We start from the raw sequence: 18,314 nt of genomic DNA, 5'->3' as shown, positions 1-18,314 counted from the left end.
CAAGGGCACTAACACGGCCTGGTTGTTGGCCTCTCTTCTCACCAGTAATGTGAGGATAATAACAGTACTGACCCACTGGGCTGCTGTGAGGATTAAATAAATCATTATATATAAAACACTTAAAAAGTGTCTGGCACTCAAAAATTGCTAATTATTGTTATTATTAAATATCATATTGAGAATATCACAGAAATTATGTTGAATAAATAAAGTAAGATACAAAAGATTTCATATTCAATGATTTCATTTCTATGAAATTTTAGGAGAGGTAACAACTGCTAATATATGGTAAAAGAAATAAGAATATTGGCAGGGCAAGACTGGAGGAAAGAGTGGAGGGAACTCTCTCCACTAGGATGGTGAGTACTTCTGTGCACACAGTTGTTAAAATCCATCAGCCTGTGTGCTTGAAATTTGTACAGTTTGTTGTATATAAATTATAAATTGATAAAATGGCTTTTTAAAATGTCACTTCCCTAAAGAGGCTGTCATTCACGCACAGTTTAAAGGAGCCCCACACCAGCTCAGTGCTCTTTGCTATCCTGTCCTGCTCATGTCCTCTGAACCTTCATCCTCAACTGAGAAGACCCTGCTTACTAACCCATTCCTTCATCACTGACAGTTCTTTTGAGACTTCACTTTCCTTTCTCTACTTAGCAACCAGAACAGCACCTGGCACTAAGTAAGTGCTCAGTAACTATTTATAGAATGCATAGAGGAAGGAAGAGAGAGGGAGAGACCAAACCGGCCAGAAGCACCCAACATCCATAAAAGCATTGTTCCATGTTAACACTGGAAAGAATATTAGAAGTAGTCGATTCACCATTTTCATTTTTGACATGAGAAAAAGGAAACAAAGGAAAAAAAGTAATTTGCCCAAGGTGAGAGTTGTAGCAAAAGCAGTTCTGGAAGCCGTATCTCCAAGCCTTTTTTAGTTAAACTCAACATGGCTCAGTTTGCACATACAGATATACTCTATAACATTTACAAAATACCCATAAAATATAATATAAAAATTTTAAAAGCACATTATTTTGAAAGCTCAGTTAACTATAAAAATATTATTACAACCAGATCTACTTTATTCAAGCATTAAGTTGTGACTTCCAATACAAGTGTTAATTTAAACAAATTTTTCTTGGGGCAATTGAAATGAAATGGTAATAAGTTAATGGATGTTCAAGTATTTAAGCAGGGACAATTATGACTCAGAATGTTTCCCAGTCACCTGGGATTCTGTTTACTGCCCATGCTTCACAGTCCAGATCATTATTTGAAAGCCGTCTATTGCAGTACTGACTGGAGGTTTGAAATATTTAACCATAAACTTCACAATTCCAGTAAAACACATGCAAAACACTTATGCTTTCAGATTCCTGTCAGGTAGACTACAGGATGCAATTTAAACACAAAAATCTGCAATTAAGCAGACCTAGTTTTGGTGTCCTAATCTGATAACTGCCAACATAAATTCCCTCCCAGAGGTAAGAGAAGCATTACATGGCATCAAGATTCACATTTTATAGTTTGAGAAATAGAAGGAAACAGAAAATATAAACCAAAGAACACACAGAATAATTTTATTTTAAAATAAGACTATACTTATTTTTAAAAAGCTATTCTCATCTTTGATATGCAAAGATAGAAAATTAGCTGTTTGGTTTCAATAAATCATAAATAAACATGCATTTTTCATCTTATCATATAAATAAACCCCATAATTACCTATTCAAAATTCTGAATTTAACTTATTCTCAATTCTTCCAAAATATCATTTGCTTTTCCAGGATATTTTTATGATCCAATAGCCTTTATTCTTGATGTTTGTTATTCTTATCTTTTTCCTCCTTCTGTTTACAGACACTATCTGACTTTTTTTCACATCCTTTATTCATTCTACTACCCTAGTGGTATGCTACCATACCACCAGGTGAAATATAGTTTAAGAAACAAAGATGTTTCAGAGGGTCAACACCCAGGGTCAAGGACTGGGTCTGATTAGAAAAATATCTGGGCCAGGTGCAGTGTCACACACTTATAATCCCCGTGACTCAGGAGGCTGAGGCAGGAGTACCACAAGATTGAGGCCAGCTTCAGCAACTTAGCAGGACTCTGTTTCAAATAAAAAATAAAAAGGACCAAGGATATAGATGTAGAATGCCCTGGGTTCAATCCCCTGTACCATGGGAGGTGGGTGGGACAAAAAAACAAAAATTATTTGAATAGACAGAACCTACAGATTCAAATAGTTATTGCAATACAGAATATCCAGGATGTTAAAAAAAAGTTTCTTTTCTTGTCTCAAAGTTTTGATGGAAACCATACTATTAGGACAATGATGTTGTAAGAGCCCAAGTATTCAAAAGAGAACTGCTACAAGGTGGGCATGAGGATCTAGTTACTACCTCTCCTATCCATACTACAAAAGAAATGCTTAGCCTTTCTCCTCCCAGAGGTAGCAGAGGAAGCTTGGGAGAATGAAACCTCTGTCCTGGAATATATAGGTAACATACATTGGAATGTGACTCTCAGGGTTAAAGCCTATGGGCAAGATGCTGAGACAGAGAGGTGCCAGCATATGAGCATGCACCTGTCATAGGGTAGACATACTAAATCTTTTTTTTTAATATTTATTTTTTAGTTTTCGGTGGACACAACATCTTTATTTTATTTTTATGTGGTGCTGAGGATTGAACCCAGCGCCCGCGCATGCCAGGCAGGCACACTACCACTTGAGCCACATCCCCAGCCCCAACATACTAAATCTTGACTGCACTAGTTGGGAGATTGCCTTTTTCCTTTTGTCCCTTCTTCCCATCTGTATCAGTTCTTTTTCAATTATAATTCCCCTCTGCCATGTAACCTATCATGTTCACATGTTCCCAGAATTAGGCCCTTGATGTCTTTGGGAGACTATTACATTATTGATTAGCTCCCTGGACCACAGAGCAACCCTGGTAACTGCTGAGCCCTCTCCTATTATTCAGTTCTATAATTCCCTGTACTCAAAAAAAAATTTAGAAAGTCTTTTTTTTTTTTTTTTCAAAAGACAACCAAAGTCAACCTCTGTGACTTTCAGACAAGACTGATGCAATGGGAGCCCTTGGACCTGCTGCTCATATGTTTCATAGGTTTGTAAAAAGCTTTAAATATCATTAACATGCCTAGATATCTTTGCTAACCTTGGGTCTGATACATACAACTATCTAATCATTGGTTCCTTTTGGCTACGCAAATATACACCTCAAACTTCAAATGTCCAAAAGAAACTGCAGACACCACCATCAAATCCCACCCACATATATACAAAACTTGCTTCTCCCCAAAATGTCTCCCTATTTCAGGAAAAGTTAATTCTACCCTATCAGTTGATCAGGCCAGAAATCTTAAGCTTCCCTCCACCACATCCCACATCCAATCCAGAATGAAATCTTATTAGATTCTAGTTTTGAAATACAGCAATAACTGATACCTATACACAAGTCTAGGTTAATCTAAATATAACCTATATAAGAAGATCAATGTTCCCATGTGTACAATGCACTTTGGGCTTAATATTCTAGATTTTCAAGGCACCTCTGGTGGTGCAGAATACATCTGATGCCATCTGATTTTTGCCTGCCAACCATCTGGGCAGGAGCAAAAGAGAAATGCCTTTCCATGTGAGTCAAAAGTGAAACTTTGTTTCAAATTGAAAGTTTCAAATTCATTCTACATGAATGAGGAAAAAGACAAACAATATATGGAAAAAATGACCAAGAGTATGAAGAAAGTTCAGCAAGTAAAGTGAAAAGAATTAGCCTGATACAGAAGAGAGAATGATGTGTAGACCTGAGTTGGAATTTTAGCTCATCAGCTGTGCCCTTAGGTAAGTCTGCAGCTCTAATTTGCAGTTCTGAAGGTTGTAAGTAGAACTAATTATACTTGCCTCAGAAGCCAATTGTGAGGATTAGAGAAGATATGTTTCAAGAGATCCTCAACAAATAATAGCCACCAAGATTATTAATAGGCTATTTAACTAATTTTTCAACTTGGGAAACAAGACTTACTGTTTCTCTTCAAAATGAAAAAAATAATAATAATTTACTTCTAAGCCTAAAAGCTCAACATGAGATAATGTTAACAAATAGTGGGAGGGGTAAAGAGGTTCCTCTGCCTAGACAAAGTTCCCTCAGTCCTGTTGGGTCAGGAAACTGACTGAAGAGGTTTAAGGCAGATGCAATGTTTCAATGTGTATGAGGCTTCCAGCCAAATGTTCCAGGTTGGAAAAGCACCTCTGATGATGTACATCTGATGCCATCTGACTTTTGCCTGCCAACCATCTGGGCAGGAATGTCTTTCCATCTTTAGTCAAAAGTGGAATTTTTAGAAGTGGAAAGCATATATAAATGATATATAAATTTGTGAAGAAAGCCATGCATTTACTGATTTATGATATCTTGCATAGCAGGTACTTAATAAATGTGGAGTGATTATGAGGTAGAAAATATGAAGCTAAAAGGCCTTGCAGAAGTATAAATGTCCATAATCATTCTCATTTCATCTCTTTTAAAAGAGGTATACTAGCACATTGTTTCACTGAGATTGGATGTTTATCAGTAGCATCACAATTGTAAGCAGACCATTTGTTTGATGGGACACTAAACTAAAGCCCTAACAGTATTTTTACTTTATTAGCTCATTAGGAATTAAACACTCTTTAGCACGAATCTGCAAACTTAAAAAAGCTCATGAAATTAAGTGTTATTTTATTGTGTACCCTTTCATACTTCTTGAATAAACATTATTTTATAAATAAAGCTAAACCACAAGTTAATAAATTAATACATGCTTATTTGCTATCAAGTTAAAATAACCCTTTCACCACATATTTTACTGGAATTGATAATAATTAAGAAGAAGCTTGATTCAATCTACCTCCCCATTCCTGGTACCAATTTTCCTCTAGCAATTATTCCTCTTTCACCTGTCATACTGTGTTCAACACTGGAAGTTTCCAGAACATTTATAAAAACTCTGAGCTGCCATTTGCTCAGTCTAACAATTTCCTAAGGCAATGAGATATTGATCCTTCATTTTTTTTTTTGTTTCACCCAAACTCGAAAGGCATCTGCGATGATTGGAATCAATATAAAGGTGGATATCTAAGTTACTTTTCTCAAAACAAAAACAAAAGAGATAGCAGTTATTCCATTTTCTAAGATCATTCATAGTTTTAGAATTTAAAAATATGGCTTTTACACATATTTCATGGGTTTTTTTCCTGTTTCAATAACCAAAATAAAAACATTTGCTAAATAAGCTTATGGATATTCTAGATTCAAAAAGTGTTCCAATACCTAGGTGGACAAATGACAAAATTGGGCTTAAAGAAGAGATTCCATGGGTGCTCCGATAGGGGAGAAAGAAGGTTTATGCCACAGTTACTTTCATAATTTCAATTGAAATTTTTTCAACAAATTGTCTTAGAAATGTTCTTTTTGAAAAACAAAACACACAAAAGCTTCTTCCCATCATGAATTTTTATGTAAATGCAACCACTTGGCAGAACAAATATTTGACTTTTACTCTAAGCTTACAGCATTTCATGATCCTCTTGGAAATTATCATCCTTGAAACCTTTATATTTGGAATATTGTCTTTAGATTGCAAAATGTCTAGTTATAAAATATATACCAAATGTTCATTTTAATCACTTAAAGCTCCAAATGAAGAAAACCTGTCTGGCATTAGATAAATATCTTGAATGTGGGATAGGCAAGAACACCTTGAAATAATGCTTAACTAATCACAAAATGACTATTCTGCAATAGATGGGCGAGCCACTAATTAGACGAAAGGAAATAAAACTGTCATGGTAGGATAAAAGGATAAAGAGAAATAAGCAGTAATTACTGTTTTATCGTCGGAGAAAGTAGTATCAAACATGGCTCAATAAAAAGAGGAGGGAAATCCCACAGCTGTACAAGTAAATACCAGGCTGGTTAAACCAGAACTAGAAGCTAGATACAATTCAAGAATGACCATGACACCTTAAACTCCATCCAAGAACAGAAAGAATGGGCTACAAAGAGTGGGCAGGAGTTCTTTAGGTTCCAGGTGTGCAACATACTGAAGAATAATATTACATGGGCACTGCTTAAGCTGTTAAAAAATGACCAAACCAGTCTCAAAATAGCTATTTATTAAGGACTGAGTTAGGACTCCTAGACAAGGCTATTCTTTTCAAATCACTGGTAACCTTAATTGGTTCACTTAATATGTAAATGGTGCCAGTGAGCATAATCAATTGTATCTGAAGCTTTAATGTTTAAAGAAACTTACATTCTGTTGCTTGGAATAATCTTGTGCCCTTCTCTAAACCAGGTCACTTGAGGTCTGGGGCAGCTGGTGATGGGCAGTAAGTTTAGAACTGCTGCATGTCCTTGTGAAACAGTCTTCTTCTGGTCTGAATTCATGAAATTTCCCATATCTGCAGAGAGAAATTAGATTTTTTAAGTCTAGAAAACAATTTGTGGGGGGAGTAGAGGTTGGAGATGGAAATAACTATATTTTACAGTAAAGTTGGCAATGATGCTAGGCTTAACAATAAGATCGGCGAGGCTGAAGTGCAGCACTGTCAAGCACAGATCTGGCTGGAAAGAAGCAAGAGGCAAAGCCCTGCACTTCCAAAGTAGCCAAGAAGCTTATTACTCCACAGAGTCACACCTCCTTTATCTTATTGTAACAACAAAGAGGATGATTGCAACTGCTTGCAACACTAAAATAAAATGCTGCAAATTATCCTAGAGGTACAGGAAGCTGTTGTCAGAAAGCTGTTGGAACTGTGAAAAAATGCTTCTGGACCTCTCCCAGCTACCAAATCTTTCAGGCCTGTTCTCCCCAGCACCACTTCTTGCTCCACTTGGTTTCTCCTCCTATTCATTTCTGGGGTGTCTGCCTCCCTAGCAGGTATTTTGGGAGCAATATTTTCTAACTAGTGTGGAGTTTATAAGGAGTTTTCTTACCTATTCACTGTTGACTTAATTTAGGTCACTCTTGTTCTAATGGTTAAAAACATAAAAATGAGGTCAACAGGGGAAAAAACAGCAATTCAAATGTAGATATAAATGGCTAATTTTTAAAATGGTACCTTGAAATTTTTGAAAAATACCCATATTATGATTAGATACAGATTAATGTGTACAAACATAGATATGGCAAACACTACATTTTAAAATGTATATTAACTTGGAATTTTCCCTAAGAAAGCTGTATTATCTATGGCTTTTTCATTCAATTATTATTATATTTTTTGCAGTAAGATTTTTACCTTTTTTTAAAAAATTATTTTTGATGTAACATTGTATAATATTTGAGGGAAAGATAAAACAAACCAATGAATCAGATTAAGAAAATATCCATGGTTACTTTAAAGTAAAGAGAAATTTGTTATCAAAGGGAAGGAGAAAAGGAAGCTAAGGGAACATCTAAGAGCTAGAGATGAAGGGCAGAAATAAGGACATAAATAATTAACCAAGGAGAAGTCCAAACTCAATTGTATAAAATAGAATTTAATATATTATAATAAATTCCAGGCTCTTAACTTACTCAAATATGGTTTGGGTATTGATCTGTACTCTATTTATTATATTTTCAAATATCCTATTGAATAAAAATTATGAATTATTCTGTAGACAGATTTAGCTGAATGACTTCATCATCACATGTCAGGAAAAATTTATGCCTGCCTAGTGATTTAAAAACAGAACTGCACATGTACAGTATCAGTACTATATACAGTCACTAGAACTTAGGTAGAAGAGGAAAACAACTAGATCCTATTAGTTTTGTTGTATTTTGATTATTTTCATTTTGCAGACCTGGTGACTGAACCCCAGGCCTCTCACACGCTAGGCAAGCACTCTACCAGTGAGCCACATCCCGAGTCCTAGATATTATTTTATTTTATATATTAATACAAAGTTTCAGGCCTTAACTGGGTCAAAATGACCAATGAGGAAATCTTGTCTTCTCAGAAAATAGCACAGTCCAAGTTAGGAGCTCTGCAGTATTCCTTAAAATCTACAAGTTAAAATGTAATTTAAAAATTTAGAACATTTTCTCTCTACTTTTAAACACAGAGACATGTTGGTAGCCCATGCAAAATATTAAGTAGACACTATTTTAGATCAATTCTGCTTTTTATAGAATTTGGATTAGCCAAAAAAAAAAAAAAAGTGTAAATGGATAGGACAAGTTCACTGCCCTCTTTCTCCTAAAGACTACATTAAAATTCAAGCTCCCTGTATTCTGATTGCTCCTTCAGTTACTTTTAAAATTTCATTCTCCAAAATAAATCTGCTCAATGAAGAATAAATTGCTATAAAATTATTCACACCTGGGACACAGATACTTTCCATAGTACAGCAAAAAGATTTCAAACAAATCATTATTGGAAAGAACTTATTATGAATTGATGAAACTTGATGTATATGGGTTTAACTTTTTTATTTTAAAAACATTTTGAATTCTGTATAATACAAGATAAGAGCATCTAACTGATTCATCAAACAAAAGTCATTTTATTCCTTTTTGCACCCTCCCCAGTGCCTTTTGGAGGTCCCTATTGCACCCTCCCCAATGCCTTATGGAGGTCCTTAACCTTTTCCATTGGAAAACATGACATCTGCCTCATTAGCCCCTCACCTGGCCAGCCACACTAGCATTCACTCCTCTCTCACCAATTTCAACAATCATTCCATTTGACTTGAACCAACAATAAACTTAGTCCCTACAAAGGCTAAACATGATTTTGATTTGCTCCCCACAGCTGCTTTGTCTTGTTAACATCACAGGTCCCTCTACTGAATACATACATGCAACTTGAACTTCTGATTTTCTTTGTAAGAGCGCACCCATCCGGTTTCGCACCACACAGCGGTAAAATCCAGCATCAAGCTTCTGCAAAGATGGAATAACATACCTGCCAAATTAAAAAAAAATGTTAGTGGTCATATCTGGACAGCATTGGCATCACATCTAGCAGGTGCTCAGCTAACATTTATTTTTGGTAACATAAGATCTAAGCAACCCTTCCCTGACCAAGGTACTAACAGCAACTATGAGTTATTTGTGAGATAATTTCACCTTTATTTGTAAGTACAAAGAACCATTCAAAAAATAAACATGTGAAAGATCAGTAGAGTAGAGGAAGGAGAATTAGGGGAGGGAAGAAGGAAGTAAAAGGGTGGGAAGGGATACTGAAATTAATTTCATCCACGTATGATTTTGTCAAAATGAACCCATCTACTATGTATAATACTCCAATAAGAAAAAGAATAAGGTTTGAGCAAACCAGCTAATATTCAAACTTTATAAGGAACTGCAGTGAAAGAGAGAACTCAATTAAAACATGGGCAAAGGAACTGAACAGGTATTTCTCCAAAGATAATGTTCAAATGGCCGACATTTATATAAAAAGGTGCTCAACATCATTAGTCATAAAGAAATAAAATGAAACGTTACCTCACACCTGTTAGAATGGTATTTTAAAAACAAGGAAAAACAACAAATGAGTTGGATATGGTGGTACATGACCCCAGTTATTCAGGAGGCTGGGAAAAGAAGATTGAAAGTTCAAGGCCAAACTTGGTAACTTAGTAAGAACCTGTCTCCAAACAAAATAAAAAGGGGTGGGTATGTAGTTCAGTGATAAAGTGCTAATGTGGCATTCAAGAGTCCCTGAGTTTGATACCTGATAACAAACACACACATATCATCATCATCATCATCATCACCATCATCATAAACGACGTAAGGCTGTACAGAACAGGGTATCCTTTACACCACTGGTGGGAATGTGTACTGGTATAATCACTGAAGAAAACAAGAATGAAGGATTCCTAAAAAATTAAAAATAGAGGGTTGGGGTTGTGGCTAAGCAGTAGAGCTCTCATTTAGCACAAACGAGGCCCTGGGTTTGATCCTCAGCACCACATAAAAACAAACAAGCAAACAAAGAAACAAACGTATTATGTTCAACTACAACTAAAAAATAAACATTAAAAATATTAAAAATAGAAATACCATTGAGCCCACAATGCCACTTTTGGGTACATATATGAAGGTATTGGAATTAGTATCTTAAAAAAGTATCTGCAATCCTATGTCATTTACAGTTCCACAATAGTCAAGATCTGGAAATAACGTAAGTATCTGTCAACAGATTAACAAAGAAAATGTGGTATATGCACATTCAGCAGTATTATTCAGTTTAAAAAAGAAGAAAATCATGCCATTTCCACAACAGCATGGATAAACCCAAAGGACATTATGTTAAGGGAAATAAGTGAGAAACACAAGGACACACACTACATGATGATATTTGTAAGATGAACCTAAAATATTAAGCCAATAGAAGCAGAGAGCAGAATGGGGGTTGTCAGAAGCTAGTAGGAGGGTAAATAAGAAGGTAGCAAAGGAAGCAAAGATTTTGTTACATAAGAGGAAATAGTCATAGAGATCAAATGAGCTTACAATGCTTATAGTTAACAATACATTATTGCATATTTAAAAACAAAAGTAATAATGAAAAAAAACTGGCATTTGGGGGATGATAGAGAGCTTGCATTGTGGATTGTGGCCTTGGCTTCATGAGTATATACTTACCTCCAAACTCACCAAGTTCTGTAACTAGATAGGTTAACTATCTCCCAAGAAAGAAACACCTAATTGTTTTACAGAACACATTCCTTCATGTGCAAAGAAGGGCACCATAAAAAAAAAATGTTGTCTTACATTTTCTTTAATTGTTGAAGAACTTCAATAATTGGTGAGATTCGTCGTTACATACTCTTACATGCACACAATATAAATGATATATCAATATAATTTGGCCAATATTATTCCCCAATATTTCTCCTTTCCCTCCTCCTGGTTCCTTTCCTCTACTCTACTGGTCTCCCTTCCATTTTCATGAGATCCACCCTATATCTTTCTTTTTCTTTATCCTCCCTAGCTTCCACAAACAAGAGAAAACATACCACCTTTGACTTTCTGTATATGGTTTATCTCATTTAACATAATTCTCTCAAGTTCCATCCATTTTCCTGCAAATGACATAAATTCACTCTTGATTATGGGCTGAATAAAACTCTATTGTGTATATAAATATACACCACATTTTGTTTACCCATTCATTTATGGGCATCTATGCTGGTTCCATAATTTGACTATTGTGAATTGTGCTACTATAAACATGGGTATGCATGCATCACTATGGTATGTTGACTTTAATACTTTTAGGATAAATACCACAGAGTAGTGTATCTATGTTTTATGGCAGTTCAATTACTAGTCTACTGAGGAAACTCCACACTGATTTTCATAATGGTTGCACTAATATACAATCCCACCAACAGCATAAAATGTTCATTTTTCTCTACATCTTCTCCCGCATTTATTGTTGTTTATATTCTTGATGGCTGCCATTCTGATTGATGTGAGATGAAATCTCATTGTAGTTTTGATTTGCATTTCCCTAATTGCTAAAAATATTAGAAACTTTTTTCATGTATTTGTTGACCATTTGTATTCTTTTGAGAAATTTCTATTTAATTCATTTGACTATTCATCAGATTTTTGGGTTTTTTTTTTTTTTTGTGTGTGTGTGTATGTGTGATCTTCACATATTCTGGATACTAATCCTGTGTCAGAAGAGTAGTTAGCAAAGATTTTTTTTCAATTCTGTAGGTTCACTCCTCACGTTCTTGTTTCTTTTGCTGTGCAGAAGCTTTTAAATTTGGTACTATCCCATTTATTATAAATTCTTGGTATTATTTCTTGAGCTTTAGGGGTGCTATTGAGAAAGTCATTGCCCGTGTCTACATGTTCAATTATTGACCTTACATTTTATTCCAGGAGGTGCAGAGTTTCTAATTCCTAGGTCTTTGAGCCAATTTGAGTTGACTTTTGTGCAGGGTGAAGAAGGATCTACTCTCATTCTTCTCCATGGGGATAACCCAGTTTTCCAGCACCATTTGATTAAATGGATGTCTTTTCTCCAGTGTGTGCTTTGGGCACCTTTGTTAAGGATCAGATGACTGTTTCTGTTTGGGTTTGTCTCTGTATCTTCTGTTTTGGTCCATTGGTCTATGTGTCTGCAGGTTTTGTTACTATAGCTCTGTAGTATAATTTGAAGTCAGGTATTATGATGCCTCCAGCATTGCATTTTTTTTTTTTGTCTTAGAAATACTGTGGCTATTTTGAGTCTTTTTCCCCACCAAATGACTTTTAGGTCTGTTTTTTCTAGTTATTTGCAGAATGTCATAGGTACTTTGATGGGGACTGTATTTAATCTGTATACTGCTTTTGTTAATATGACCATTTTACATTAATTTTGCCTATCCAGGAACATGGGCATTATTTCCATCTTCTAAGGTCTTTTTGATTTCTTTCTTCAGCATCCTAGAGTTTTCATTTTAGAAGTCATTTATCTCCTTAGTTATATTTATTCCTAGGTGGTGGTTATTGGGTTTATTTTCTTTTTTAATTTTTTTGAGGCTATTGTGAATGGAACCGTTTTCCTGATTTCTTTCTTAGCAGATTCATTATTGGTATAAAGGAAAGCAATTGATTTTTTGTATGTTGACTTTTTAACCTGGTTTTCATTAAATTTGTTTATTAGCTCTACTAGTCCTCTGGTGGAGTTTTATAGATTTCTAAACACAAGGTCATATCACGAGCAAACAGTGATAATTTGGCTTCTTTCTTTCCTGTTTAAATCCCTTTTATTTCCTTCTCTTGCCTAATTGCTCTAGCTAGAGTTCCTAGTACAACAGGAAGGGTGTGAAATGCACATTCTTGTCTTTTTTAAAATTATTTTAAAGGAAATGCTTTCAGTTTTTCCACATTCACTATGATGATAGCCTTGGGTTTTTCATAGATAGCCTTTATGAGACTACATATATGCTGAGTTAAGTTCCTTCTATTTCTAGTTTCTTCAGTATTTTTATCATGAATATATAATGAATTTTATCAAAGGCTATCTCCTTTTATAAGGAGAAATGACTATGTGATTTTTGTCATTAATTCTATTTATGTAGTGAATTACATTATTGATTTGCATATGTTAAACCATATTTGCTTCCCTGGAATAAAACCAACTTGGCCATGATGTACAATCTTAATATGTTAAATATGGTTTGCTAATGTTTTTTTAAGGATTTTTTCATTTAATTTCATTAGAGATATTTGTCTGGACTTTTCTTGATGTGTCCTTATCTGGTGTATCACGGTGATACTGGCTACATAGAATGAGTTTAGAAGTGTTCCATATCTTTCCATTTCATGGAATAATTTGAGGAACATTGGCATTAGTTCTCTTTTAAAGGTCTGATAAAATACAGCTAATAAAATACCACCTGGTCCTGGGCTTTTCTTTATTGTGACGCTTTCTATTACTGCTTTTATTTCATTACTACTTATTGGTCTGTTTAGGTTTTATATCTCTTATTTACTCAATTTTGGCACCGCATATGTATCTAGAAATGTACCCATTTCTTCTAGGTTTTCCAATTTTTTAGAGTGTAAATTAAAAAACAGTCCCTAATGATCCTCTGGATTTCTGCAATGTCTATGATGATTTCTTCTTTCTCATGTGTCAATCTATTTTTTCAAAGATTCAACTCTTTGTTTTAGTATTTATTTTATTATTTTAGTATTTATTTCATTGATTTCAGCTCTAATCTTAATTATTTTCTTCCTCCTACTGGTCTTGAAGTTGGTTTATTCTTTTTTTTCAAGGGTCTTGAGGTGCATCATTAGGTTGTTTATTTGGAATCCTTCTGATTTTCTTACATAGGCACTCATAGTGATAAACCTCTATCACTATTCTCATTTGATTCCAAGAATTTCTTAAATTTCTCCCCTGATTTCTTCTATCACATATTTGTCTTTCAAAACTGTATTTATATAATTTCTGTAGCTTTTTCTGTGTTGACTTCTAATTTCTTTCTAAATATATAACTTTTTGTTAGTCTATATTATAATAAAATATATACTCTAAAATTTATAAAATAGATAATTTTTTTTATTGGTCGTTCATAACATTACATAGTTCTTAATACATCATATTACACGGTTGATTCACGTGGATTATGAACTCCCGCTTTTACCCCGTATACAGATTGCTGTATCACATCAGTTTCCCTTCCATTGATTGACATATTGCCTTTCTAGTGTCTCATGTATTCTGCTGTCTGTCCTATTCTCTACTGTACCCCCTCCCCTCCCCTCCCCTCCCCTCCCCTTTTCTCTCTCTACCCCTTCTACTGTAAATCATTTCTTCCATTTGTATTATCTTGTCTTGCCCCTCCTTTCCTCTTATATGACATTTTGTATAACCCTGAGGATCGCCTTCCATTTCCATGCAATTTCCCTTCTCACTCCCTTTCCCTCCCACCTCTCATCCCTGTTTAATGTATATCTTCTTCTCAAGCTCTTCGTCCCTACCCTGTCCTTGTTTACTCCCCTTATATCAAAGGAGTCATTTGGTATTTGTTTTTTAAAGATTGACTAGCTTCGCTTAGCATAATCTGCTCTAATGCCATCCATTTCCCTCCAAATTCTATGATTTTGTCATTTTTTAATGCAGAGTAATACTCCATAGTATATAAATGCCACATTTTTTTTATCCATTCATCTATTGAAGGGCATCTAGGCTGGTTCCACAGTCTTGCTATCGTGAATTGAGCTGCTATGAACATCGATGTAGCAGTGTCCCTGTAGCATGCTCTTGTTAGGGCTTTAGGGAATAGACCGAGAAGGGGAATAGCTGGGTCAAATGGTGGTTCCATACCCAGCTTTCCAAGAAATCTCCATACTGCTTTCCAAATTGGCTGCACCAATTTGCAGTCCCACCAGCAATGAACAAGAGTGCCCTTTTCCCCGCATCCTCTCCAGCACTTATTGTTGTTTGACTTCCTAATGGCTGCCAGTCTTACTGGAGTGAGGTGGTATCTTAGGGTAGTTTTGATTTGCATTTCTCTGACTGCTAGCGATGATGAGCATTTTTTCATGTACTTGTTGATTGATTGTATGTCCTCCTCTGAGAAGTGTCTGTTCAGGTCCTTGGCCCATTTATTGATTGGGTAATTTGGTATCTTATTGTCCAATTTTTTGAGTTCTTTGTATATTCTGGTTATTAGGGCTCTATCTGAAGTGTGTGGAGTAAAGATTTGTTCCCAGGATGTAGGCTCCCTGTTTATCTCTCTTATTGTTTCTTTTGCTGAGAAAAAACTTTTTAATTTGAGTAAGTCCCATTTGTTGATTCTATTTGTTAACTCTAGCGCTATGGGTGTCCTATTGAGGAATTTGGAGCCTGATCCCACAGCGTGTAGATCATAACCAACTCTTTCTTCTATCAGATGCCATGTCTCTGATTTAATATCAAGCTCCTTGATCCATTTTGAGTTAACTTTTGTGCACGGCGAGAGATAGGGATTCAGATTCATTTTGGTGCAAATGGATTTCCAGTTTTCCCAGCACCATTTGTTGAAGATGCTATCCTTCCTCCATTGCATGCTTTTAGCCCCTTTATCAAATATAAGACGGTTGTAGTTTTGTGGATTGGTTACTGTGTCCTCTATTCTGTACCATTGGTCCACCCGCCTGTTTTGGTACCAGTACCATGCTGTTTTTGTTACTATTGCTCTGTAGTATAGTTTGAAGTCTGGTATTGCTATACCGCCTGATTCACACTTCCTGCTTAGTATTGTTTTTGCTATTCTGGGTCTTTTATTATTCCATATGAATTTCATGATTCTTTTATCGATTTCTACAAGATATGCTGTTGGGATTTTGATTGGCATTGCATTGAACTTCTATAGGACTTTTGGTAATATCGCCATTTTGATGATGTTAGTTCTGCCTATCCATGAGCATGGTATATTTTTCCATCTTCTAAGGTCTTCTTCTATGTCTTTCTTTAGGGTTCTGTAATTTTCGTTGTATAAATCTTTCACCTCTTTTGTTAGGTTGATTCCCAAGTATTTTATTTTTTTGGGGGATATTGTGAATGGAGTAGTTGTCCTCATTTCAGTTTCAGAGGCTTTGTCGCTGATGTACAGGAATGCCTTTGATTTATGCGTGTTGATCTTATATCCTGCCACTTTGCTGAATTCATTTATTAGCTCTAATAGCTTCTTTGTAGACCCTTTTGGGTCTGCTAGGTATAGAATCATATCATCTGCAAATAGTGATAATTTAAGTTCTTCTTTTCCTATTTTTATGCCTTTAATTTCTTTCGTCTGCCTAATTGCTCTGGCCAGTGTTTCGAGGACTATGTTGAACAGAAGTGGTGAGAGAGGGCATCCCTGTCTTGTACCAGATCTTAGAGGGAATGCCTTCAATTTTTCTCCATTCAGAATGATGCTGGCCTGTGGCTTATCATAGATTGCTTTTACAATGTTGAGGTATGATCCAGTTAACCCTAATTTTTCTAGAGTTTTGAACATAAAGGGATGCTGTACTTTGTCGAAAGCTTTTTCTGCATCTATCGAGATGATCATATGGTTCTTATTTTTAAGTCTATTGATGTGGTGGATAACATTTATTGATTTCCGTATATTGAACCAACCTTGCATACCAGGGATGAATCCTACTTGATCATGGTGTATAATTTTTTTGATATGTATTTGAATCCGATTCGCCAGAATTTTATTGAGGATTTTTGCATCAAGGTTCATTAGAGATATTGGTCTGTAGTTTTCTTTCTTTGAAGTGTCTTTGTCTGGTTTCGGAATCAGGGTGATGTTGGCCTCGTAGAACGAATTTGGAAGTTCTCCCTCTTTTTCTATTTCCTGAAATAGCTTGAGAAGTATTGGTGTTAGTTCCTCTTTAAAGGTTTTGTAAAACTCTGCTGTATACCCATCCGGTCCTGGGCTTTTCTTAGTTGGTAGTCTTTTGATGGTTTCTTCTATTTCCTCTATTGTTATTGGTCTGTTTAGGTTGTCTATATCCTCCTGGCTCAATCTGGGCAGATCATAAGACTCAAGGAATTTATCTATGCCTTCACTATCTTCTATTTTATTGGAGTATAAGGATTCAAAGTAATTTCTGATTATCTTCTGTATTTCTGAAGTGTCTGTTGTGATGTTGCCTTTTTCATCCCGTATGCTAGTAATTTGGGTTCTCTCTCTTCTTCTCTTCGTTAGCATGGCTAAGGGTCTGTCAATTTTATTTATTTTTTCAAAGAACCAGCTTTTAGTTTTGTCAATTTTTTCAATTGTTTCTTTTGTTTCAATTTCATTAATTTCAGCTCTGATTTTAATTATTTCTTGCCTTCTACTTCTTTTGCTGTTGTTTAGCTCTTCTTTTTCTAGGATTTTGAGATGCAGTATGAGATCATTTATTTGTTGGTTTTTTCTTTTTTTGAAGAATGAACTCCAAGCAATGAATTTTCCTCTTAGAACTGCTTTCAATGTGTCCCATAGATTCCGATATGTTGTGTCTGTGTTTTCATTTAACTCTAGGAATTTTTTAATTTCCTCCTTGATGTCTTCTAAAACCCATTGATCACTCAGCAACCTATTGTTCATTCTCCAGGTGATGTTTGATTTTTCCTTTCTTCTTTTATCATTGATTTTCAGTTTCATTCCATTATGATCAGACAAGATGCATGGTATTATCTCTACCTCTTTGTATTGTCTAAGAGTTGCCCTGTGACATAGTATATGGTCTATTTTTGAGAAGGTTCCATGTGCTGCTGAGAAAAAAGTGTAGCTACTTGATGTTGGGTGGTATAGTCTATATATGTCAATTAAGTCTAGGTTGTTAATTGTGTTATTGAGTTCTATAGTTTCCTTATTTAACTTTTGTTTGGAAGATCTGTCCAGTGGTGAGAGAGGTGTGTTGAAGTCTCCCATGATTACTGTATGGTGGTCTATTAGACTCTTGAACTTGAGAAGAGTTTGCTTGATGAACACGGCTGCACCATTATTTGGGGCATATATATTTATGATTGTTATGTCTTGTTGGTGTATGGTTCCCTTGAGCAGTATGAAGTGTCCTTCTTTATCCCTTTTGATTAGCTTTGGCTTGAAATCTATTTTATTAGATATGAGTATGGACACTCCTGCTTGTTTCCGTGGTCCATATGAGTGATATGATTTTTCCCAACCTTTCACCTTCAGTCTATGTACATCTTTTCCTATCAAATGCGTCTCCTGTAGACAGCATATTGTTGGGTCTTGTTTTGTGATCCATTCTACTAGCCTTTGTCTCTTAATTGGTGAGTTTAAGCCATTAACATTTAGGGTTATTATTGAGATATG

At 35.3% G+C, this 18,314-nt stretch overlaps 1 protein-coding gene across 1 annotated transcript in view; it reads right to left on the bottom strand.

The window, feature by feature from the left end:
* Sdk1 (sidekick cell adhesion molecule 1) overlaps positions 1 to 18,314 on the bottom strand; it is a 903,256-nt gene that overhangs the window by 523,152 nt on the left and 361,790 nt on the right. Inside the window, exons 3-4 of the mRNA XM_077802503.1 lie at positions 8,859 to 8,965; positions 6,325 to 6,472 (exon numbers count right to left, since the gene is read on the bottom strand). Of these exons, the coding sequence (XP_077658629.1) occupies positions 6,325 to 6,472; positions 8,859 to 8,965 (255 nt within the window). The remainder of the gene's footprint in view (positions 1 to 6,324; positions 6,473 to 8,858; positions 8,966 to 18,314) is intronic.

Source organism: Urocitellus parryii, chromosome 9 (assembly GCF_045843805.1).
Source record: "Urocitellus parryii isolate mUroPar1 chromosome 9, mUroPar1.hap1, whole genome shotgun sequence".
NCBI classification, from domain to species: domain Eukaryota; kingdom Metazoa; phylum Chordata; class Mammalia; order Rodentia; family Sciuridae; genus Urocitellus; species Urocitellus parryii.
The sequence above is the reverse complement of the archived record's forward strand: the minus strand, read 5'-3'. Positions and strand labels throughout refer to the sequence as shown.